This window comes from Lissotriton vulgaris, chromosome 5 (assembly GCF_964263255.1).
Source record: "Lissotriton vulgaris chromosome 5, aLisVul1.2, whole genome shotgun sequence".
In the NCBI taxonomy this organism is placed as follows: domain Eukaryota; kingdom Metazoa; phylum Chordata; class Amphibia; order Caudata; family Salamandridae; genus Lissotriton; species Lissotriton vulgaris.
The window spans coordinates 1,885,338,043-1,885,363,571 of record NC_141693.1 but is presented as its reverse complement, the minus strand read 5'-3'; the positions used below and the strand labels follow the sequence as shown (position 1 = coordinate 1,885,363,571).

General features: G+C 47.6%; 2 protein-coding genes across 4 annotated transcripts in view; both read right to left on the bottom strand.

Moving 5' to 3' along the window:
• LOC147717624 (E3 ubiquitin-protein ligase TRIM39-like) overlaps positions 1-25,529 on the bottom strand; it is a 686,221-nt gene that overhangs the window by 102,341 nt on the left and 558,351 nt on the right. The gene's annotated exons all lie outside the window — the stretch shown is intronic.
• LOC147717625 (E3 ubiquitin-protein ligase TRIM39-like) overlaps positions 1-25,529 on the bottom strand; it is a 356,597-nt gene that overhangs the window by 102,341 nt on the left and 228,727 nt on the right. The window contains exons 7-10 of one of the 3 annotated variants that reach the window (XM_086924412.1): positions 19,470-19,543; positions 19,261-19,306; positions 3,355-3,924; positions 55-107 (exon numbers count right to left, since the gene is read on the bottom strand). In XM_086924412.1, the coding sequence (XP_086780538.1) occupies positions 3,380-3,924; positions 19,261-19,306; positions 19,470-19,543 (665 nt within the window). In that variant the 3' untranslated portion in view covers positions 55-107; positions 3,355-3,379. Of the gene's footprint in view, positions 1-54; positions 108-3,354; positions 3,925-19,260; positions 19,307-19,469; positions 19,544-25,529 lie in introns of those variants that run through there. The other 2 variants (XM_086924411.1, XM_086924414.1) reach the window with 2 other exon arrangements.

The following is a 25,529-nucleotide window of genomic DNA, read 5'->3' as shown; positions in this document are numbered from 1 at the left end:
TGGTTGAAAGGCTCCAATTCAAAGTGACTCTTGCAGAAAGTGTACAACGCTGTGTGCTCCTCACTGAAAAGGTCGAAGTTCGAATTGTGTGAAGCTATTTTCAGTGGCTGAGATGAAGATTTAAGTAATAATTCATTAGTTTCTTTCAAAGCACACAAACAAGAATTACGAGGTAGCTGCAAATATTTTCACAAAATTCTCAATCCACATAGCCCATACACAAGTATACCCAACACACACACAACACACAAAGATACAAGCATTCATTCCACGCACAGTATTCAGACCACTTGCATCCACACATCAGGCCAGGTCCCATGAACAGCCATAGATGTATGTAGAATTGACAACCATCTAATAATTCCAAAGTATTTAGATAGTTGCTGCTGGTCTTTTCACCAGCTTTTTACAGTCACACATCGCACAGCTATTTGGCGTAATCATCTGTTTTTATTTTATATAAAGATGCTGCATAGCAGCAGCTGCTGTCCAACAAGGCTTAAAGTAAACAAAAACAAAAGATATGGTGCAGCCAGCGTTGCCCGCACAGTACCACTTTGTTTTTATTTACTTTAAGCCATGTTACACACCAGTCTGTTCTGCTATGCAACACTTTAAAAAGCATTGACACCACCAATAGGTCTTGCATAAGCGAAACATGTTAGTTTTTGCCAATGCTTGTTAATCTAGGGGCTAGAGCAGCTGAACTGCTTTGTCCAGACAACGTTAATAGGAGCCAAGGGTCACAAGCAAAGTGGATGGGTCGCATTGGCGACCTGTGGCGACCTCCAAGTGTATTTGTATTGGATATTTGTAAAGCGCAAACTGTCGCTGCGAAAGGAGCATCCTGGCGCTAAAATAGTGTACAATACAATAATAGGACCTAGATGGAAGCCATTACAAAGACATCAAGTGACGTTCATGTCACCTCCTCCTTCCTCCAGAATTAACCTTCAGTTACAGCGCCAGATGTTTTTCCTCAGGTTGCGGAGCCAGATTTCAAGACTCGCTCCATTTGTGCACAAAGGAATGTGATGGTGACCTTTGGACACTGTCTGTGCTCCAGCCAGGGGCGGCTGGTGACATTTGAAAGTGGTGAGGCGTAAACTAATTTGCATATTGCACCGCAGCGTGCGAGCGCAGCGAGCAAGCCCGAACCACCTTGCATCCATCCATACATCATTCATGCATCCACCCATCCATCCACCCACCCACCCATCCTGCATCCATACATCATTCATTCATGCATCCACCCATCCATCCATCCATCCATCCTGCATCCATCATTCATTCATGCATCCACCCACCCATCCATCCTGCATCCATCATTCATTCATGCATCCACCCATCCATCCACCCATCCATCCATCCACCAATTCTGCATCCATCCTGCATCCATCATTCATTCATGCATCCACCCATCCATCCATCCACCCATCCATCCTGCATCCATCATTCATTCATGCATCCACCCATCCATCCATCCATCCACCCATCCATCCTGCATCCATCATTCATTCATGCATCCACCCATCCACCCATCCATCCTGCATCCATCATTCATTCATGCATCCACCCATCCATCCATCCACCCATCCATCCATCATTCATTCATGCACCCATCCATCCACCCATCCATCTACCCATCCATCCTGCATCCATCATTCATTCATGCACCCATCCTGCATCCATCCTGCATTCATGCATCCACCTATCCATCCACCCATCCATCCACCCATCCATCCACCCATCCATCATCCATTCATGCATCCACCCATCCATCCATCCTGCATCCATCATTCATTCATGCATCCACCCATCCATCCACCCACCCATCCATCCTGCATCCATCATTCATGCATCCACCCATCCAGCATCCATCCTGCATCCATCATTCATTCATGCATCCACCCATCCATCCACCCACCCATCATTCATCCTGCATCCATTCATGCATCCACCCATCCACCCACCCATCATTCATCCTGCATCCATCATTCATGTATTTTTATGACCATATAACCTGCACACAGCTTGTCAGTGTTCAATACCAGTCTCGAACCTTGTACTCCAGCACCAATGATACATGATTAATATTAATTGTTTTTAAAACATGTTTGTGTGTCAATGATTTCTTTAGTATACAACACTATGGACACATGCTTTTATTTCATCATATATGGGGTCTTTCTAATCATCTGGTGGTTGTCTCCGGTAGTTGATAACCATGCTTGCTAGTTGGTCATCCTCTTTGGCACCTGATAGAGATACATGGACTTAGGAGGCTGTACTCTGCAGTGTGAGGTGGTGCCTGAGATGCCGAGGACTTAGCGAATTTATGTTTATGGTATGTTATGTTTATGCACCTCCAGTGACACGCCTCACCGCGCTCTGCATTGGCAGACACGGCGAAGGAGCCATGGGCACGCTTTGTGACTGCTAAGAGGTCGCTTTATTGTCGAGGCAGAACAGTGCTAACTTTTGTGCTCCAAACTTGAGTCCTTACTTTTCCCGACCACTGTTCCATGAAATAGGCCCACACAAGAGGCAGGAGCACCATAGTGCACATTCATTATTTATGTGGCGGTGATGGGGTTCGGCGGGGCCGTATCCTAGCACTCTGAATTCTGATCATACCTGAGTTGAGTGTGAACGCTGGGTCTCCCTGGCCGAGCGGTTCCTTCGGAACTTGTCGTATACCTGGGTCCGGTCAGGTCAGAGGTCAAGTCTTCAATCAAACCCCATACAAACAGAGGCCGCAGTACGAGGGAGGGAGAGAGAGCTCTGCCCCCCCAGACAGGGGGTTATGTACCCGGGCTATGTATTGACCAGCCAATCCTGGCGCTGTATGCAGCGCCAGGATTGGCTGGGGGGGCACCATGACTCCTCGCCCAGTCGCCCTGTGTAACCCCGGGGGCTGCGGCCCGCCCCCTGGTCCTCTCTCTAAGGGGGAATTCACAGGAAAACGATCTGCGCATGCGCGGGCATGTTTGTGCCCAAAAATACACGTGTACAGCTGCAGCAGGTCCCCCCCCGTGCACTCCGGGAAAGTCGGGTGTCTCCCGGTTTCCCGGCCGGCAGATAGCGCGATTTGCTTAAATATTTGTATTTGGCTTTAAGTGACGACGCGGTAGGTCCATGGGGCTTAGTGGGGCTACGCCCCTACGCCCCAATAGACGCACCGCGCCTGGCTCCAGCAACAGGGTTGTGTTGTGCAGCACACATAAAAGATGCTTAGTTGGCTGCCTGCTTCTTGCATGCTGGAGCAGGATACTGTGATAGGACTGCGCTTTGAATGATAGTATGCACTGTTCCCTATCGGAGGTTAGTTTACATTATACGCGGCTCTCTCACCTGCCCTGCAGTCTGTCTGTGGCTCTCACTCCCGTCCTGTCAACGGCAGGATCCGCAGTGCCCCCGGATTATTCCCTCCATGGTTTGTTCCTGGACTGAAGAAGGGCCGCAGGGTGGGGGGGAAGGAGACCCCAGTGAAGGTGAAGAGCAGAGACCGGTCATCCACATTGTACACCGAGAGCCGGCCCGCCTCATAGTCCAGGAAGAGACCCACAGCCCTGGGGAGCACACGGGGGGTCAGGAGGGTGCGAGGGGAGGTGCGAGCTTCATATTTAGCATCTCCAAGCCCCACGGCCCAGTATCCATCCTCAGGAGATCCTGTGATCTCGCCCTTCCTGCTCAGGGCATCGTCACACACCCCCAGGGCCCAGACTGTCTTGTCCCCCACCTCCACCTCCCAGTAATGCCTCCCGGAGCTCAGCCTCTCTCCCCCCAGGACAATGACCACAGGATCGAATCTCTGGGGCGTGTCGGGCAGATCCTGTGCTCTGTCTCCCGTCCTCGCGCTCCTTCCGTCCTCGGACAGAATGAGGTTCCTATGAGCAGTGTCAGGATCCAGGGTCATCGCAGCTGCAAGAGAGAGAAGCAGAAATCAGATACCAGTAGTCAGACAATACCAGGATCAACTACAAGCCACCCACTGACTGACGACTCACAGCAGCACCACACCACTAAGCCTTGGAAGCCTTTTCATTTCTACTAGACCCTTCACCCTACACAGCCCCTTTCACTTCCGCTCCTCGACTGCCTTCTGTAGCCAGATTAAACAACATTTCCAAGAATTGGAAACAGTAAGGACACAATCCAGCCCTGGAGAGGGCGGCTCTGCACTGCCGGGGTCTGGGGTACCCGGCTCTCGGTGGCTGGGTCTAGACTGCCGGTTCTAACACTGCTGGGAAACCTTTCATACCACAAGAATGACAGAATACGAATTGTACCTAAACAAGATCTCAATATAATCAGCATAAAGAACTGATTCATATACATTCTGCTAATTATATGTTTTTATGGAGGCAAATTATATGGACTGTTCAAAAACTATGGAAACCCCTCAGCAACCCCACACCCGCCCCTAAACCCCGTCTTCACACCACAACAACAACATTCCACCCAATATTCCTCTTGCACCAGAAAAATATTACTTTCCCTGTCCAGTTTCGTGGCCACAAGCACCTTAAGGGCGCCTGAACTCTCTGCTGGCAATTGTGCAGCTAGCTTTACACAAAAAACAGGCTGTTGTTTCAGAAATAGAGGCCAAAATCCGAGCGAAACGTCACAAATAGAGCAAAATGCTGCCTCCAGTTTAGACATTTTTTTATTTCCTAGTATTATATGAACGACAGAAGGGCAACGTTATTTGTTTTTAACTTCCAAATTGCGTTTTCTTGGTGGGCTTTAATTTAAAATCAATCGCAGCACTACAAACATCACTTCAAGGACTGTAAAACATTTGGAATAGTTTTAGAAGTTTCTGCACAAAGGCGCGAGGTCCAGGCAAACTGCTACTTACTTACCTTATGATTCATATAACCCTATCTTTTTAGGAGACAAATGGCCTGTTTAACACTCTGCCAGATATTAATGACATAATATCAAATAGTTGTAGGGCCAAAATGCAAGCACGCCACATTTGTAGTAGCCAAGGAGCAGTGGAGTGCCTTATTGTCATATAGGAGCTGATGAAACAATCTGAGTTGTAGGGTCAGGAGACGTGATAAAGGAAACCAGATGTGCTGGGGTAATTAAAGTCTTAAAAGAATTACCCTGAGCAGAGATATTGTTTGTGGTTTGCAGTTTGTATATAGCGTGAACTCGACCCAAAGGTATTGGAGCGCTTTAGAAGAGCACCAGTTAGATTACACTATGACACATTCATATTTTTATTGGCGCAGGGGGATAAAGCGATTTGCCCAGAATCACAGGATGTTTAGCCGACACTGAGACTCAAACTCTGTTCCCCAGTTCCAAAGTCGGCAGCTCTTGCCCTAACCCCACATCCTCTCCCTAACTTTTACCGCACAGAGCTGTGCTCACACCTGGGGAAGGTGTATAAAGGAAAATATGGTAATGTACAGAGAGTGCTGAACCTTATTGAAGAGGGGTCCTTTTCACTGGAGAACCGTGCCAGATCCTTTTGAAACTTCTCTTTGTAGTCCTTATTGGTCGTTTGTTTCTTCAGTATTCTTCTTGAAGAAAGTGGCTGAGATAGTTGTTTTCATGTCAGCCACTCTCTTCAAGAAGTATACTGAAGAAACAAACAAGACCACTAAGAACTACAAAGAGAATTTACTTTCAGGTAAAATCAAAAAGTTTCTCCCACGAAAAGGTTTACCATTACATCTCGGATGACTACAAACCCCCAGAATTCAGTCAACTGGGGCAAGGTGATGGTTCAGGATACTCGATGTCAGATTCAGACCAATCGTCTAGTGATTATAGTCCAATACCAACAAATCATAAAGGTCGATGTCAAGAAGGAGAGGCCAGGGGATATTTAGTAGGTTTTCTACTTGAGCCATGCTACACATTTTTAGGTCTCGCCTAGCAATCGCAGTGCATGTGCTGCATCGCCTTGGCGAAACTCTATTTTCGTTGCTTTGGTTTGCGAAGGGAGACAAACCACATGCGCGCACAGACAGGCCATTTGCGCGTGCATGGCGTCTCCTCACACGCTCCCACGGCGTGCTTGATTTACCTTTCAGTACATGTGCGCACCAACATTGCGGCTCCTCCCGCGCTCACATGCTCCCATCGCGCGCTTTGCAATAGCACAAGCTCCTTGCAGCATTGTGGCGCGCGCATCACTTGCGGGAAGCTCTTTTCTGATGGCGCCCACTCCTCGGTTGGATCTCGCTGGCTTGTTTTTTAAAGGTAGGACTATGGAATGGTGCTGCACAGTTAGCAGAGCTTTATTCCAGCCACTTATTCCCTTATGAGGTGGTATAAAGGTCTAGGACCAGGCGTCAGCAACGGGGGCTGTCACTTCATTAAGACATTTGCATTAAACCATCATCACCCAGTTTCCACTCACATAAGACTTTGAGGGCACTTTGTAACTCTGTGTGGACCTGTCGGTGTGCAAGTACCTCCGGCAAAACCAGAACCTAGTACCCCATCTCCATAAAACTGGTCACTAGTAGGTGAAGGCTAAATATACAAAACAGAAGGGAAATGCAGGGAAGTAGTGTAGTCAATGGCCAGAATTCTGCTGTGTGTTAGGAAGAGCTGTAGCAGTTCACTATCTATGTCCAGAAATATTGAATGTTTACAACGTAGGGCGATACCAAAGGGGATGATGGATAGAGCGTTTGAGCAAATCAAACTCTCACCCCCAGTCAACTGATCTGGGTTTAATCAATTATCATTCTTTCGCTCACTCCACCACCCCAGTTCAGACATGGCCATATGCAAATCAGTCTGCCCCTGTGCCTCATGGGAACTGTCCAGCCGGAACTGCCAAGCCAGGTCTTCCCTGGACCAGAAACAAGCATAATGGGACCGGTTTGGGGTTCATAACCCTCATCAGCCAGGCTATCTTGAATCCAGTGGCAAAGTGAGTAAGGGACCCACGTCTGGGCATACCCTGCCAACTTAGGGCGAACAAAGCGATACCAAAGGGGATGTTGGCAGGATATGCCCAAACTGGCTGATGATGGCTGATTAGCCAGAAACCGGTCCCAGGATGCTTGTTTCCGGTCAAAGAAAGCAAATATCGGCTGCGAAGCTAACGAATGATGATTGATTAAACCCAGATCAGTTGACTGGGGGAGAGTGTTCGATTTGCTCCAGCGCTCCGTCCATCACCCCCTTTAGTATCGCTTTGTTTGCTCCAAGTTGGCAGGGTATGCCCAGATGTGGGTCCTTTGCTCACTTTGCCAATGGATTCAAGCTAGCCTGGCTGATGACGGCTGATTAGCCAAAAACCGGTCCCAGGATGCTTGTTTCCGGTCCAGGGGAGACGTGGCTTAGCAGTTCGGGCCTGACTGTTCCCATGAGGCACAGGGTCAGACTGATTTGCATATGGCCATGTCTGAACTAGGGTGGTGGTGGAGCTAAAGAATGATGATGGATTAAACCCAAATCAGTTGACTGGGGGCGAGTGTTTGATTTGCTCTAGCGCTCGGTCTATCATCCCCTTTGATATTAGAGCCAAGAATTAAAATAAATAAATCTATTCCAACGAATGAAAGTACCGAGTTTTGACTGAGGCGCATATGCCTCAACATAACGAAAGTCCTGTTTTCAACCATATAGGAGCTGGGTATATTTATATTGTGTATAATACTGGATTGGAAAGATCCTGGTGGGAGGTTGCTACACTCTTATACGAGGACTACGCAGAGTGCTACCACTACTGCCAGACCAGGCAAGAATCACAGTAGTCAGGAGAATTATTCTGAGTCGCCTGGATTATTGCAATGCTCTGCTCCTGGAGTCTCCTGGATACCTGATTGCAAGGCTCCAGAGTATCCAGGCGACAGCAGCAGAGCTTGCACTGACAAGGGCACGTCGTACATCTACAACCCAGGCGTTGGCAGAGCTGCACTGGCTCCCGGTGACTCAAAGGACCGTGTTTAAATCCCTCCGTATAGTGTTTAAGGCACTCCATGTACGGAAGCCTAAATTGCTTCAGGGCAGGTTTAAATGGTATGAATCCTCTATTTAACCTCCGCTCTTCGACTGCTAACCTTGTCAGGATTCCTAGGACAAAGAGAGTAACCTTGGGGGGGAAGGTGGTTTGGTGTGGCGGCTGCCCGTGTCTTGAATCGTCTTCCTCTGGAAATACGGAAAATACAGGGCCTGATGATGTTCCGCAGGAAAGTCAGAACGTGGCTGTTTCCTAAAGTATGATTCTCTGGTTCAGCTCTGTAGTTTACCCGCCAGTTTTTTCCGGGGTCTTAGCGCCAGGATGCCTGCAGGGTAACAGTGCGCTCTATAAATGCTAAAAATAAATAAAATGAATAAATAAATAGTGCTACAAGTCATAAGCTGACATTTTCCGGACTTCTCCCCACGGGGCAGAAGTTTCAGAATGTCAGCGGGGTCAAGAAGTACCTCCTGTGCACATGTTTTTTAAAGGAGATTATATATTGTCTTTCATGGGGCCCTGTCCTCTACATTGAGGAACAGGGGAGTGTGTGTGTGGGGGGTTTATCGAGTCATCACTTGGCAGCAAAGAAAGGTCCTGAGAGAAAGGCGGTGTTGAAACCGAGACACTGAAGCTAGGGTTCGGGGTGTCCCATCTCCTTCTTTCTAGACCCTTGAGAGTAATCGAGGTGTACATTGTGTTCTTTCAGGTAGCCTACGGGCCACACTTACAGAGGGATGTGGTTCATTCTCGGTAGTTGTGGAGTCTTGGGTTATCATAAAGCCCTGTGAGGAAGGAACTCTTCTCGAATCTCAGGATTTCTCAATCTCTGCCTTCAGTCTGTTTTACAAATCTAAGCCCCACCTGCTCTGTGACACCTTTCTGTACCTTTCCTCACATAGGTGCTTTTAGCGGATGCCGAGAACAGAGCCAGCTTTGTCCAATGTAGTCTCGTCATAAAACTCCATAAAAACAGATCAACAGCAATCGTCTACAATGACTGCTGTCAGTTTGCCAGATGGCCCTGGTTAAAGAAAAGAACTTTGGAAATAAATATTTAGATTCCATTATTGTGGGTAAATAGAAAGCAGCGCACTTGTTGGCGAGGCTTCAGTGTATGGCTCCACAGAAAGGGATCATTGGCTCGTGGTCCGTGCGATGGCTCGTGCCAAGACACCAAGCACTTTTTAATTCCCTCGAGCAGGTTACATAATGTCGTCCTCTAAACACAGGTCTCACTGTACAGGCTGGCTCCCTTCCAGAACCACAGAGCCTTCTCGGGCAAAGGCCATGTGTTCTGGGTTGTGGCAATAGCGGCTCTGTTCTTCGAGCACTCCATGCACCTCTTGCTTGGTTTTTCCTGAAAGTAGTTGGTAGAATGTTAATTTTGGCAATGTACTTGTAGCGCTTGCTCTGATGGACCGCAAGTAATTCAATCAACGCTTGATAAAAACCGTGGTGGTTACATGAGTGGTCTTGTCTTCGCCGCAATTAATGTAATAACCACCTTCATTTTAATTTGATGATATTTGTGGGTGTGCTATGAAGATTCTTGATTCAAAATAGATTTCTAGAAGCATATTTGAAAGCCTGTAATCGTGTGGACTTGTTTGGAGTGTCCTAAGAGGTTTCTTCTGAACCCTGAAGAAGCGGCCATTTTCAACAAATTGCATCGCATCCTTAACCCCGTTGCTGATAGGCCTTTTCCCCTCCTGTGCTAAGCCTTTTTTTGGCTATTTGGGGTAGTGCGTGCTTAGGCCCCTGTAACATTTTGACCACATAAGGTATCCACGCCAATTTTGCGTACTTTTCTTCCAACATCTTTAGTGCTTCCAACCTCCTTCCAGTTAATGGTAAAAATGAGTATGAAAGCCATAATGGATCCTGGAAAGCTATACATTTTATAAAAGTAGACAAAATTCTGAATTCAGAAAGGGGTCATTTGTCTAAATCCATGAAGGTTTCTTTCTAGAAACTAACAGTTAAATATTGGAAAAATTGAAAATTAATTTTAAAAAAAACAGCCTTTTGTGTCAACCTTTTCACCTGTAACTTCTTTTAATTATGACAGCTGTTTGAAAGCAATATACCGTTACATTTGCTGGACCTTCCTGGTTGTGGGGATATATAGGACTTGTAGGTTCACCAAGAACCTGACGAACCCAGAGCCAAAAACTGCGCATCAACTTGCATTGGTATTTCATTACGTTCCGGGTTTAGAGCAATTATTCTTTGAAAATGAATACATGGAAAAATCGGTATGAAAGACACCTATGTATTTCTGAAATGGGTAAAAATTATAGAGTTTAGAAACAGTACATATTTGCACATTTTCAAAATTGGGAATACTCATACTAGCATGAGAATTATAGGTCATTTTTCAAATTGACTGCTTTTTCACACAATGTCTTTCATTTGGAAGGGAGAAATGCATGAAAACTCAAAAGGTAATAACAGTTGATTTACAAATCTGAATTACCCTAAGTCTCCCGATAAAAATCGTACCTCACTTCTGTGGGTCGGCCTAGTGCCTGCGACAGGAAACGGCGCAAAACGCAACATGGTCGCACCCCAATTTTCGCAGTGAAAAATGACCCTTTTTTGGCAAAGTGCCTACCTGTAGTTTTTTAACCCTAGCTCAGCCGGCACTTAGGGAAACCTAGCACAGCTATCCATTTTTGAAAACTAGACACCAAGGGGAATTCAGGATGGGGTGACTTGACTGCCTCCCACCAGGTTCTGTTACCCAGAATCCCTTGCAAACCTAATAAATTGACAAAAACAAATTTTCCTCACATTTCTGTGGTGGAAAGTTCTGGAATCTGCGTGGATCAACAGATTTCCACCCACCCCACGTCCCCCAAAGTCTTCTGAGAAAAATGGTACCTCACTTGCGTGGGTCCGCCTAGTGCCTGCGACAGAAACGGCGCAAAACGCAATGTGGTCGCACCTCAATTTCGCAGTGAAAAATGACCCTTTTTTGGCAAAGTGCCTACCTGTAGTTTTTTAACCCTAGTTTTGCCGGCACCTAGGGAAACCTAGCAAACCTATACATTGTTTTTTTAAATTATTTTTTTTAAAACCTTTATTAGTCTTGCAATCAATTAAGTTACAGGCCTACAACCTTCTCGGCCGGCTGCGAAACAGTGTAAAAGTATAGCAATCAATGCGGAGAATCAGAACAATTCAAAACCCGGGATGATACGTATACCAGTAAACAACTCGTGGGCAAACGATCAGGTCCGAAGTCAGGATTACAGAGGTTCATTTGTAAAATATAGAGAACTGAAAAAGTGCCATACAATCACATGTGGTCCTGCAATACAGCGCGCAAGTCAGGATATCGACAATTTGTATAAATACAGACGAAGTAGTGGGGTAAGGCACACAAATCAGGAGAAACGTAGGCACAAATACGGTGAATAGCAAACCCTAACCCCACCGCTCGAAACAATACACGTACAGGAACCATGAATGAAGACGACACTACAGAAAAGGAAAAAGGACTAAAGGGCCATGGAAACAAATAACGGACAAACCCCGCCCCCTACCCCCACCCTGCACACCCGCGGAAGGCCAAGGCCTACCCCCCCAGCCGCGTGCCTGTCGCCCTATTGGAAACCCGAAATTTAGAAAAGAAAAAGAGAAAAGACAAGAAGCTTAGGTGGAGGAGGGCCCTCAAAGTCGCCGCCCGGCCCCGCCCATCACCCCTGCACATGGGGAAAATCCAGAAGCAAAATAGAGTATCATGGAGAACAGCAAGTACCAATTACATCAGTAATACAATCCCAATGCAACACGCCCAAAACACTGTCAGTTAACATGAGGGCCATCGAAACCTAAAATGCATCATCCCTGGCCTCGTCTAGCAACGGAACCACCAAATGACCCCTTGACAAACGATATACAGTACTTTTTAAAGGATCTAGGGGATCTGGGCGAATCCGGTCCGAACAACACCAAGAAAAAGTTCAGCAGCTCGAGTCCATCCAGACGTGTGCAGCTGAAATTCGAGGGCGTCGGTACCAAGCCCGCGGGCAGCCCAAAGTCCATGTACAGTAATACCATCCATGAAGAGGAAATCTCACAGTCCGGCATGTGCCGCAGTGTTGTCGGGACGGCCCGATAAGAAGAACAGCGTCGTGTCCCTAGACACAAGCTAAGCATGCGTCCCAAAGAGTCACTCACGCATACAACCGCACTGGCCAGGGAGGACGAAGTAACCAGGTCCCTCGGCAGTTCCCAAAACCCAGGCGGGGCCAGAGTCGTCCCCACGGAAGTGGAGACGGGCACGGCAGCACTCCATTGGAATCGGACTACGTCTTTGCAGGGCGGTGAAACAGCAATGGCGGCCATTCTTCGATCCAGGTCACAGGCGTTTAAATCAGGGTCTCGCGTAGATCCGTTAGGGCGGCCAAGACATCTTTGGGTGTGGGCTCCATTGTGCGCTGCAAGCATCCCAGCTCCGTGCCTACGGCAGCCGTCCGACCGGTACATGGTCCGTGAGGGAGGGTGTCAGCCGCCATCTTTGTCAGTTCGGCCCCGTCCCTCTGCACCTCACTGAAGGGACCGGCCCCAGCAAAGGGGGCCACTAAATGTACGCCCGGAACACAAAGTCATGAGGCGGGTTCCCCAGGGAGAGTCACCAAAAGGCTAAACAAAAGACCCTACCACTCCCTGGGGGCCGCCCGCCTGTATCGGGGGCGATCCTTGGTTATGTCCGGGCGCGGAGTCCGAAGAGGGGGGCCAGGAGCCACACACCCCCCTCGACTACAGTATGCCTCGCAGGCCCCCAAGGCTCTTCAAGAAGGGACCGGGCTGATGCTGCCGTCAGCGGCACTTCAAGACAACGGCACCCTCCGACCGACTATCCACCACCAGAGGCGGCCGCTGTTGTTGCAGTCGCGGCCGGCTGCCAGTCGCAATCGACACCCCGGCTTCGTCACCGCATGGGCCGCAGAGCAGTGGGTGGGATATTCTCCGGATTCACAGCACGTAGGAGTCTCAGGAGCAGACGGTAGGTGAGTGCTCTCCTTCTTCTATCCAAATACACCTTCGTAGTTCAGATCGAACAGCAGGATGGGCGTGCAGGGCGAGAGGGCTCACGGAGCCGAGCGGCTATGCGACCTTTTTGGATGTTGGCTTGGCTCCTCCCCTCAACCTATACATTGTTGAAAACTAGACACCCAGGGGAATTTAGGATGGGGTGACTCGACTGCCTCCCACCAGGTTCTGTTACCCAGAATCCCTTGCAAACCTAAAAATTGACAAAAAAACACATTTTCCTCACATTTCTGTGGTGGAAAGTTCTGGAATCTGCGTAGATTCACAAATTTCCTCCCACCCTGCGTTCCCCCAGGTCTCCCGATGGAAATGGTACCTCACTTGCGTGGGTAGGCATAGTGGCTGCAACAGGAAAAGGCCCAAATCGTACAATTACCTATAGCAAAACAACCTGTTTTTTTGGGGGGGGCACCTGAGTTTTTTGCCCTGGGCTCGGCGGTCATCTTGGGAAAGTACCAAACCCAAACATTTCTCAAAACTAGACACCCTGGGGAGTCCAGCGAGGTATGGCATGCGTGGGTCCCCCACGTTTTCCTACCCAGAATTCCCTGCAAACCTCAAATTTAGCTAAAAAAACAACACATTTTCCACATATTTATGTGTGGAATCACCGTGCCGGCACAAATTTCCAACCCCACAGCGTTCCCCTTAGTGTCCAGAGTAAAATGATACCTCACTTTTGTGGGTTTCCAAAGCAGAACTGGCTAAAAACGTATTTTAAAAAAAATTTAGCGCTTAGAATTCTCGGTGCTATACTCTAAATCCCTATGTTTTGGCCTCTTCCTAGTCACAGGCCTTTGGCCCACCCACACAAGTGAGGTATCATTCTACTCGGGAGAACAAGGGGAACGCTGGGTGGTAGGACATTTGTGCCGGCACGGAGATCCCACGCAAAAATGTATGGAAAAGTGGGTTTTTGACCTAAATTTGAGGTTTGCAGAGAATTCTCGGTAAAAAAACGTTGGGGTACCCACGCATGCCAAAACCTGCTGAACTGCCCCGGGTGTCTAGTTTTCAGACATGTTTGGGTTTGGTACTTTCCCAAGATGGCCGCCGAGCCCGGGGCAAAAAACTCAGGTGCCCCTTCCCCCCAAAAAACAGGTAGTTTTGCTATAGGTAATTTTTAAGTCTCCACTGTACGATTTGGGCCTTTTCCTGTTGCAGCCACTATGCCTACCCACGCAAATGGGGTACCATTTTCATCGGGAGACCTGGGAGAATGCTGGGTGGGTGGAAATTTGACAATCCACGCAGATTCTACAACTTTACCACACAGAAATGTGAGAAAAATTTGATTTTTTTTGCGAAATTTGAGGTTTGCAGTGGATTCTGGGTAGGAGAATGATGAGGGACCCATGCAAGCCATACCTCGCTGGACTTCCCCGGGTGTCTACTTTCCAGAAATGTGTAGGTTAGGTAGGTTTCCCTAGATAGCCGCCGATCCCCAGGCCAAAAACTCATGGGAACCTCCTTGCAAACCAGGTTGGTTTGTGATAGGTAATTTTGATGTCGCCTCCTTTAGTTTTGGGCCCTTGCCTGTTGCGGGTCCTTAACCCACCCACGCAAGTGAGGTACCATTTGTATCAGGAGACCTGGGGGAACGCTGGGTGGGAGGAAATTTGTGTGAGCCCAGTGATGCCACGCTTTCCCACACAAAAATGTGTGAAAAAACTGATTTTTTCAGCTAAAATTGAGGTTTGCAAGAGATTCTGGGTAAAGGAACGTTGGAGGATCCACACAAGCCATACCTCCTTGAAGCCCCCGGGTGTCTACTTTCTAGAAATGTGTAGGTTTGGTAGGTTTCCCTAGATGGCCACCGAGCACAGAGTAAAAAACCCATGTGAGCCCCCTGGCAAAACCAGATCGTTTTGACAAAATTAGTGGTTTAGTTCTGCAGCATGACAATTTTGGCACAATATTGCAAGGAAAATATGACAGACACTGTGAGTTTTGCAGGAAATTGTGGATAAAATAACTTGTTAGATTTCACCAGAGTGACATCACCATGTACTCCCATGGGCTTTCAACAATATCTACAATTGGTAGGTGATTCGTAGGTGGAATGTACACCTTGGCAGAGAGACTGAAAAGACAAAGATTCCTGCACAGCCACCTATTCCTCAAACACACACACATACTGGTTGGATTTGACATGAGGGCGAGGGATGGTTCAGTATATAAAATGTTATTAACAAGAGAGTTCACAAAAATGAAATGCACTGTCAATTACGTGGACAAAAAAACTGAACCAATGACTCGCAGCTCGCACTCATGAGCTGTAAAGCCACTTCAAGGCAACAACCGCTTTACAGGCCATTCACACACCTTTCATACTTGATACACAGAAGACCATTCACACCACCAGGCACGAAAGCAACACATCACAACATTCACAAAAAAGGGACAAGGTGCACACTGCTTCAAAAAAAAACAACAACAAAAAACAATTACTACACAGCCATCAAGTCCTCAAACACACACACATACTGGTTGAGTGATGGTTCAGTATATACAATTGTATTAGCAAGTGATTTCACAAAAAATGAAATGCACTGTTAATAATTGAAAGGACGAGAAACTGAACCATTGAGTTGTGTTGCTCACTGGTTAGAGGCGGCAGACCCGTAATCAGAGAACGGCCGGCCCGGGACCAGGGTTCAATTCCCGACGTGGCAGGGTTGTGGACCAGGGTCAAACGGACTTGATAATTTTCGCCTCGGTGCCTACTCTAACTAGGGAACACACTCGGCAACTCTGGGCATTAAGCTTGCCTCATCTCTACAACGGCCCCCCACAGACGCTGGGGATGCCTGGTTTCACCTTGGAGATACCCAGAAAGGGATCATCTCACAGGGAAAACCAGGACGGGTTCCCTAGCGGTCTTCAGAGCGAGGATACTCCTTGGAGTCACAGTGCGCTTTACAAGTACACCCACATTTACATTTACATTTGACTCACAGATCGTGAGCTGTAAAGCCACGACAAGGCACCAACCTCTTTACAGGCCATTCATACACCTTTCATATGTGTGACACATACAAAACATTCACACCAACAGCCACGAACCCATCACATTACAACACTTCCACCAGCAGACAGTGCCATTCAAGGCCCCATCACTTTCACACGCCCACATTCCTGACACAGTAACTACACAAACTCATGGATTGCATGGTGTGGCACTCAGCTAGCACTGTGTGTAGTGACCAGCATTAAGTCACTACTCACACACCGCCAGCCGAGCGCCAGTCCACACGCACCTCCAGCCAAGCAGCAGTCCACGCACACCACTAGCCAAGCACCAGTCCACGCACACCACCAGCCAAGCACCAGTCCACGCACACCACCAGCCAAGCACCAGACCACGCACACCACCAGCCAAGCACCAGTCCACACACACCGCCAGCGAAACACAAGTCCACGCACACCGCTAGGCAAATGCCAGTCCACGCACACCGCCAGTCAAGCGCCACTCGACGCACACCGCCAGCCAAGCACCAGTCCAGGCACACCACCAGCCAAGCACCAATCCAAACACACCACCAGGCAAGCACCACTCCACGCACACCGCCAGCCAAGCACCAGTCCAGGCACACCACCAGCCAAGCACCAATCCAAACACACCACCAAGCAAGCCCAAGACCACGCACACCGCCAGCCAAGCACCAGGCCACACACACTGCCAGCCAAGCAGCAGTCCACGCACACCACCAGCCAAGCAGCAGTCCACGCACACCACCAGCCAAGCACCAGTCCATGCACACCACCAGCCAAGCACCAGACCACGCACACTGCCAGCCATGCACCAGTCCAGGCACACCACCAGCCAAGCACCAATCCAAACACACCACCAGGCAAGCGCCACTCCATGCACACCGCCAGCCAAGCACCAGTCCAGGAACACCACCAGCGCAGCACCAATTGAAACACACCACCAAGCAAGCGAAAGACCACACACACCACCAGCCAAGCACCAGGCCACACACACCGCCAGCCAAGCACCAGTCCACACACACCGCCAGCCAAGCGCCAGACCACGCACACCGCCAGCCAAGCACCACTACACGCAAACCAACATCATATTTAAGAATTTTTTTTATATAAATAAAAAAACACAAACAAATTGCAAATTGATACAAATCTACTAACACAACAACTAAAACTAAATACACTACACAAATGCCAACTTTGAAACTGAACAAAAAGTATTAAAGAATAGAGGCCAGGCAGTTCACTTTACCAATCATGGATGCTCCCAAAAATTCTTTTGCGTGTGGTACATTCTAAAACAAGCAGGTACGCACAGCCCAGGGTTAAAAGGACAGTCGGGGCAGTACATACGAACCTCCTTCCGCAAACCTCTTCGCCAACAGACTCTACATCTCCGACTGGGAAAGTCTTTTGAGGATGTAGGAGGAATTTGATCAGGAAAGTGGCGATCTTTCAATCTGGCAACATCCTCCACCACTCCAACTCTGGGAACACTTGCTGTTCCACTAAAACAAGGCTGCCTATTACAGACTCCTGAAACTTTACAAACGTCATCTTTGACTGAGGACAAGATTCCTGGAACACAACAAAAGCATCAAAGGTTGCCAAGTGGAAAAGATGGATAGCCAACTTCTTGTACCAAATGTAAGCCTTACGAAGAGCAGCATACGGTTCCAACCTCTGATCTACTCTGTCAACACCACCCATGTGCCTAATATAGTCTAAAATGCACACAGGTTTGCACGCATCAGCAACCTGACCCCAAAAAGTCACAGGTTCAGTGCTTTTATCATGTATGGTAGTCAACATGTAGACATCTCTCCTGTCTGAAAACTTCACAGCTAGAAGCTCCTCGCAACGCAATGCACTGCACTGTCCCCGGGCAAGCTTTTGACAAACAAGTTCTTTTGGGAAACCTTTATGGTTAGAGCGGATTGTACCACAAGCAACAGTGTCCACTTTGGCCAATTCTCTGAACAACCGCACACCAGTGTAGAAGTTATCTATATATAAATGATGGCCTTTGTTAAATAATCCTCTACCAAGTTCCCACACAATTTTCTCAGTCACTCCAAAACTGGATGGACAACCAGGGGGGTTAATGCTGGATTCCTTACCGGTGTACACCCTGAAATTAGAGACATATGCAGTCCGACTGACACGCAGCATATACAGCTTAATTCCATAGCGTGCCCTCTTACTAGGAATGTATTGCCTAAAAACCAAGCGGCCCTTGAACAACACCAAAGACTCATCCACTGCAATTTCTTTCCCAGGAGCATAGATCTCAGAAAATTGATCAACAAAGGGATCATGACAGGCCGAATCTTGAAAAGACAGTCAGGGTGATCTTGTGGCAAAGCTAAACCATTATCGACAAAATGCATCCTCCGAAGCAGAAGCAAATACCTATCATGACTCATGACTTCCGGAAATATAGCAGTTGCCATCAAGGGACTAGTAGACCAATATGAAGCCATTGATGGCTTCCTAAGCAAGCCCATCAAAAAAGTTAAACCCAAGAACTTCATCTCTTCCAGATTTGTGGGAGTCCACCGGGTAGCTCTAGCGTGGGGCTTAAGGCTGGCACTGTTCTCCCTCAAAAACTGTTCTGCATACAAATTAGTCTGCTCAACAATTTCTGCCTAAACACATCATCCATAAACAACTGAAAAAAATCAATCGGCATAAAGTTTTCAGTGTTCACCCTACACCCTGGAACACCAGTAAAGTCTGGCAATGCCGGCTGCACCATGCCTGGGGCAACCCAAAGGTCAGAACTTTCAACGAGATGTCTTGCAGTCCCAGGCTGCAGCCCTGATGCCTCTTGTCTCACTATACCAATGGGAAGTCTAGCAGCCCCAGGCTGAAGCCCAGATGCCTCTTGCCGCACAGCAATGTCCTCCTCAAACACAGGCACTTCATCCACACCAAAAGTAGCTTCATCAGCACTCAGAGTATCTTCATCATCAGATGATGCCATGTGGAGAGAATACTCACTACCTGAATCTTCACCTCCCACCTCTGACTCCGAATCAGAGTCAGTCTCTGGACCATGGTCAGAGGAAGAATCAAAAAGCATTCCAACAACTTACTGAGCAGTAATCCGGCGGCTAGCCATTATCCTTACTAAGAAAGGAGACTGCACAAACAACTCAACAACCAACACTGTGCAAAATAAGTAAACAAATGTAAGCCTTTATCACAAAGATCTATATACTGAAAAACTTTACAATTCACTTATAAGAGACAGCTACACTCACCAGCACCTACTCTGCAAAGACACAGCAAAAAGTCAACGATATCCCACTAGAAAGAAGAAAAAAAACATAAATCTACAGAAAAAAACACATCAAGCACAAATGCAAAACATGTTTTACAATCACAAAAAACAGAAACCAAACATACTCGTATTATTACACACTTTGCAAAAAAAAATGTACATTGAAATTGTACAAAAAAGGTCTCTTACCAAACACATGCAACTACACAAACAGCAGAACCATGAACGAAACTGCACACTGCAACAGTCTAAAGAGCAAAAGCCTTGAACAAGAACAAAAAAGGAGAAAATAAAACATTACTCTTTACAAGAAAAAAAAACAATACACATTATAACAGGATATGTCACAGGCTATGTCACAAATGGGGGCAGAAAGGGCTGAATACACATAAACAAATATATGTCTCTTGGAAGCAAGCACAATCTTCATTTTTACATCCCTGACACTAGTGGGCTGGGGCCAGAAACACCCAAAAATCAGGCTGTCTGTCCCCAGGGGGCGCAGAATATAATTTTTTAAACAATTGGGCCCCCAAGAAGCGACCCTTGCCAAATGGGTCGCTTCCATTTAAAAATAAAAGAATTCCCTAGTGTCTAGTGGGGGTTTTCTGCCCCCCCGGGGGCAGAAAGGCCAAATTTAAAAAAAACTATCTACACCCACAGGGAGCAGAATAACTATTTTTTTAAATGTGGGCCGACGGAAGCGACCCTTGCCCAAGGGGTCGCTTCCAATGTAACTAAAAACAATTCCCTGGCTCTAGTGGGCTTTTCTGCCCCCCCCTGGGTCCAGAAACGCCCAAAAAATGAGGCTGTCTGTCCCCAGGGGGGGGCAGAATATAAATCTTTTCAAATTTGGGCCCCCAGGAAGCAACCCTTGCCGAAGGGGTCGCTTCCATTTCAAAATAAAAGATTTCCCTGGTGTCTAGTGGGGTTTTCTGCCCCCACGAGGGCAGAAAGGCCAAATTAAGACACTGATCTGCCCCCTGGGTCCAGAATCGGCAATAAAACCGGCCAAAAAGTCTGAAATATTTATTTGCCCCCCTGGAAGTGACCCTTTACATAAAAAAAACATCCCTGGTGTCTAGTGAGCTTTTCTACACCCCCCCTCCCGGTCTAGAATCGGCATAAAAACGCCCGATCAGGGGGGGGGGGGGGGGGGGGGGGGGGGGGCAGAAAAGTCTGAAAATAACATTGCCCCCCTGGAAGCGACCCTTGCCCAAGGGGTCGCTTCCTTTTCACTAATAAAAAACATCCCTGTTGTCTAGTGGGGGCATTCCTGGATTCCTGGTGCACGATCGCAACGCTGTGCGCAATCATGCACCAGGAATACCCTGCATTGGTACATCAGGGGAGAGGAAACACTGCTTCCTCCCACCCCCGATGCCTCAAGGCACCGAGAAAAGGCCCCCTCGCCCCACCGGAGGCCCAAACTCACCTCTTCCTCCAAGACGCACTGGAAACAAATGGTTTCCAGCGCTTCCTGATGACGTTGGCGCGCTGTGCGCGCTAACATCAGGAAACATGGTGGGACCCAGGGGTGGCAGCGGAAACTCTTCCGCTGCCATCCCTGCTCTAATCACCACAATCGATGCCCCGGTGGGGGGAGCGCCAGCGCCCCCCCGGGGGCTGCTCTGATGACGGAGCGGTTCCGTCATCAGCACAGCCCAACCGATGCTGATGACGGAACCGCTCCGTCATCAGTATCGAAGGGGTTAAAGTGTTGTAAATTCCTGTTTTAGGAAGGCCACGTTGGCTAGAGGTGCGTTCTGACAAGCTGATTTTGTAGAATTACAAAGCATTCTATTATGCTGCAGGTGTTCCTGGTGGAGAAGGTTCAAGAGGTTGTAAACGTTTAGAGAACGTCTCGCACCAGACTGACTTCAGGCTTGTGGTCCCACTTCTCAGGGATGCTGAGCATGTGGCTATCCCAGTCTGTGGGAAGTTGGCCTGGCATATGCTGTCCACTATTCTAGTGGGCACCTTGACGACGCTTATTGATAGTAGGTTTAAATACAACTTATATAGAAAGCTTTCCTATTGGTAGCTGAGGAGAGCAGCCTTCTGGCTAAGTCTTGAAGGAATGTAAAGCAGCTTGTTTTACCAGTCTATAATCTCATGAATGACTGACCAAATGAAAGGAGAACCACACCAGGTATATATATAAAAAGGAATATGCTACTTACCAGTATGCATCTGTTCTTGGCATAGAGGGCTGCAGAGTGGTACATTATGAATAGATCGCCATCTGGTGTTGGGCTGATAGATCGCCATCTGGTGTTGGGCTCGGATGATTGCACTTTGTTTTTCTCTTGGAGAGTCTTTTGTCTCTTGGTGACTCCTCCCTTGGTTGGTAGTGCGCATGGGCATCGGCTCCATCCTTAGATGTTTTGCCATAGTAGGGTTAGATGGAGTAGTATAGTAGAATACAGATAAGAGTGCCCATGTAAGTGTATCTAAATAAGATAATGTTGGAACAGACACAGGTTTCCGGGGAGGCTGGGAGGGCATGTACCACTCTGCAGCCCTCTATGCCAAGAACAGATGCATACTGGTAAGTAGCATATTCCGTTCGAGGCATATGGGCTGCAGATGGTACATTATGAATAGACTATATAGCAGTTCTCTCCCTAGCGGTGGTCACCCGTGTCTGTTGCAACTGTCTGAAACAATGTTTTTAATACTGCTTGTCCCACTCTAGCTTGTTGTGTTGTGTGCACATCTACACAATAGTGTTTTGTGAAGGTATGCGGTGTAACTCAGGTAGCCGCTTTGCATATGTCATCTAGTGGAATGTTCCCCAGAAATGCCATAGATGCTCCTAGTTTACGTGTAGAGTGAGCTCTAGGAGGAACAGTTAATGTTCTCTTTGCCTTTAAGTAGCATATTTGAATGCATTTTACAATCCATCTGGCAATGCCCGCTTTGGAGATGGGATTGCCTTTATGTGTGGGAGAAAACGCAACAAATAGCTGTTTTGTCTTTCTGAAAGTTTGTGTTCTTTCTATGTAGTACAATATGGCCCTTCTAACATCCAGTGTATGTAGGGCTCTTTCAGCTACTGTTTGTGGTTTTGGAAAGAAAACCGGTAATTCCACTGACTGATTGATGTGGAATGCTGAAATAACCTTCGGTAAGAATTTTGGGTTTGTTCTAAGAACCACTTTATTTTGGTGCAGCTGCATAAATGGTTCTTGAATCGTAAAAGCCTGCAGTTCACGTACTCTTCTAAGTGACGTGATAGCTATGAGGAAGGCTACCTTCCATGTGAGGAATTGTATTTCACACCTATGCATAGGTTCAAATGGTGGCCCCATTAGTCTGGTAAGCACTATGTTGAGATTCCAGACTGGGGAAGGTGGTCTTCTTGGTGGGATGACTCTTTTGAGTCCTTCCATGAAAGCTTTAATTGCTGGTACTTTGAACAATGACAGATGTTGTCTGTTTTGTAGGTATGCCGCTATGGCTGCTAGATGCACTCTGATAGAGGTATATGCTAAGTTACATTGTTGTAAGTGTAACAAATAGCAAATGATCTGTTTAGTAGATGCGTCCAAAGGGTTGATGTGCTTACTGTTACAGTGTATAGCAAACCTCTTCCATTTTGCTGCATAGCATGCTCTGGTGGTAGGACGTCTTGCTTGTTTAATGATTTCCATGCATTCTGGTGGTAAATCTAAATACCCAAACTCTATGACCTCAGGAGCCAGATCGCTAGGTTCAGTTGTTTGGGATCTGGGTGCATTATTTCTCCATGGTTCTGTGTAAGATGCATGGGTAATAACCTTAGCTTTTGATGTGGTACTTGTGAGAGTTGTAGCAGCGTGGTGAACCACGGCTGTCTTGCCCACGTGGGTGCCACTAGTATCATTGTCATTGAGTGTTGCTGCAGTTTCCGAACCAGTAATGGGATTAGTGGTAGAGGAGGGAACGCGTAAGCAAATCTGTTGGACCAATTTATCCACAGTGCATTGCCCTGGGACCTTTGGTGTGGGTACCTGGATGCGAATTCTTTGCATTTTGCGTTCTGATGATTGGCAAACAGATCTATCTCTGGTTGCCCCCATTTTTGGAAGAATGGCTGTAGTATTTGGTCGTGCAGCTCCCATTCGTGTACTTGTTCTGACTGTCTGCTTAGGATGTCTGCTATTTGGTTTTGAACTCCTGGTAGGTGTTCCGCTAACAGGTAGATCTTTTGAGGAATGGCCCATCTCCATATGTCCTGTGCTAGTCTGGACAGTTGGAGAGAGTGTGTCCCCCCCTGTTTTTGAATATAATACATTGCAGTCATGTTGTCTGTTCTGATCAGGACTGCTTTGCCTGTTATTTGCATTTGGAAAGCTTTTAGTGCTAGAAATATTGCTAATAGCTCTAGGTAGTTGATGTGCAGTTTCTTTTGCTGCACACTCCACTTCCCCTGTACTGTGTATCTGTCCATATGCGCTCCCCATCCGGAGAGCGATGCGTCCGCTGTTATTATCATTTGTGGAATTGGCTCTAGGAACGACCGTCCCTTGGAAATGTTTTCTGTGTTCCACCACTTCAGAGAGCGATACGTCCGGTCGTCTACCAACACCAGATCTGTAATCTGTCCTTGAGCCTGATTCCACTGTGTCGCTAGACACTCTTGTAGTGGGCGCATTTGTAGTCTTGCATGTGGTATTAGCAGTATGCAGGAGGACATCATGCCTAATAGTTGCATAAACACTCGTTCTGGTAGTGAGTGTTGTGGTTGAAATCTTTGTATTAACCCGACCATTGTCTGTACTCTGATTGGGTTGGGGTACGCTATTGCCTTTTCTGTGTCTACTGTAGCCCCCAGGTATTGCTGAATCTGGTTTGGTTGCAGGTGTGATTTTTTGTAGTTCACCGTGAACCCTAGGTGGTGCAGCAATTGAATTGTCTTCTGTGTGTTGTGAAGACATTCTTCCTTTGACTTGGCCTTTATTAGCCAATCGTCCAAGTATGGGAAGACATGTATTTGTTGTCTTCTTAGGTGTGCTGCCACCACAGCTAGGCATTTTGTGAAAACTCTCGGTGCTGTTGTGACACCGAATGGAAGGACTTTGAACTGATAGTGTTGTCCTTCTAACACAAACCTTAGGTATTTTCTGTGGGCTTTGTGAATAGGGATATGAAAGTAAGCGTCTTTTAGATCCAGTGTAGAAAGAAAGTCCCCTTTCTTCAGTAAAGGGAGTACTTGTTGGAGCGTGACCATGTGGAAGTGCTCCGAATTTATGTAAGCATTGAGAGGTCTGAGGTCTAATATTGGTCGTAGGGACCCGTCCTTTTTGGGGATCAGGAAGTATAGAGAGTATACTCCTGTGCCCTGTTGATCTTTTGGGACCTTCTCTATTGCATGCTTTTGTAGAAGTGCTAGCACTTCTTCTCTTAACAATGTCAGATGATCTTGACTCATTGGACGCTGTTTGGGGGGGATGTTTGGTGGGGTATCTGTGAGTTCTAGGCAATAACCATGTTGGATAATTTGTCTCACCCACTTGTCTGACGTGATGTTTTCCCAGACAGTTAGGAACTGTGATAGACGTCCCCCGACCGGTGTTATGTGGTCTGGGGGGAGTTCTATGAAGTCACTGTTTTGGTGTTGAGCCACCCGCTCTCACCACCAACTGATCCGAAAAGCCAAGAAAACAGCATTCAAGGATCGACTTGACAACAACGCCCACAACAGCAAGGAACTTTTCAACATCGTCAAGGAATTTTCCAATCCCTCGGCCAACTCCAACGACATCACACCCTCTCAAACCCTCTGCGACTCCCTAGCCTCTTTTTTCCACAACAAGATTGCAGACATCCACAACAGCTTTGACAACCAACCCGGAAACCAGCCCACCCTACCATCTGCTGACCATCTTCCCCCCGTGAACACCCTTAACGCTTGGAACCCAATCTCCACTGAAGACACCATCCGCCTGATGAATTCCATCCACTCAGGATCCCCCACAGACCCATGCCCTCACCACATCTTCAACAAAGCAGACTCCGTCATCGCACCGCACCTCCGAGACGTCATCAACTGCTCCTTCAACTCCGCCACCTTCCCAGAAGACTGGAAACACGCTGAACTCACCGCCCTTCTGAAAAAACCAACAGCGGACCCCACCGAACTCAAAAATTACCGCCCCATCTCGCTTCTTCCATTCCCGGCCAAAGTCATCGAGAAAGCCGTCAACAACCAGCTCGCCGCTTTCCTCGAAGCCAACAAATCCCTCGACCCCTCACAATCTGGCT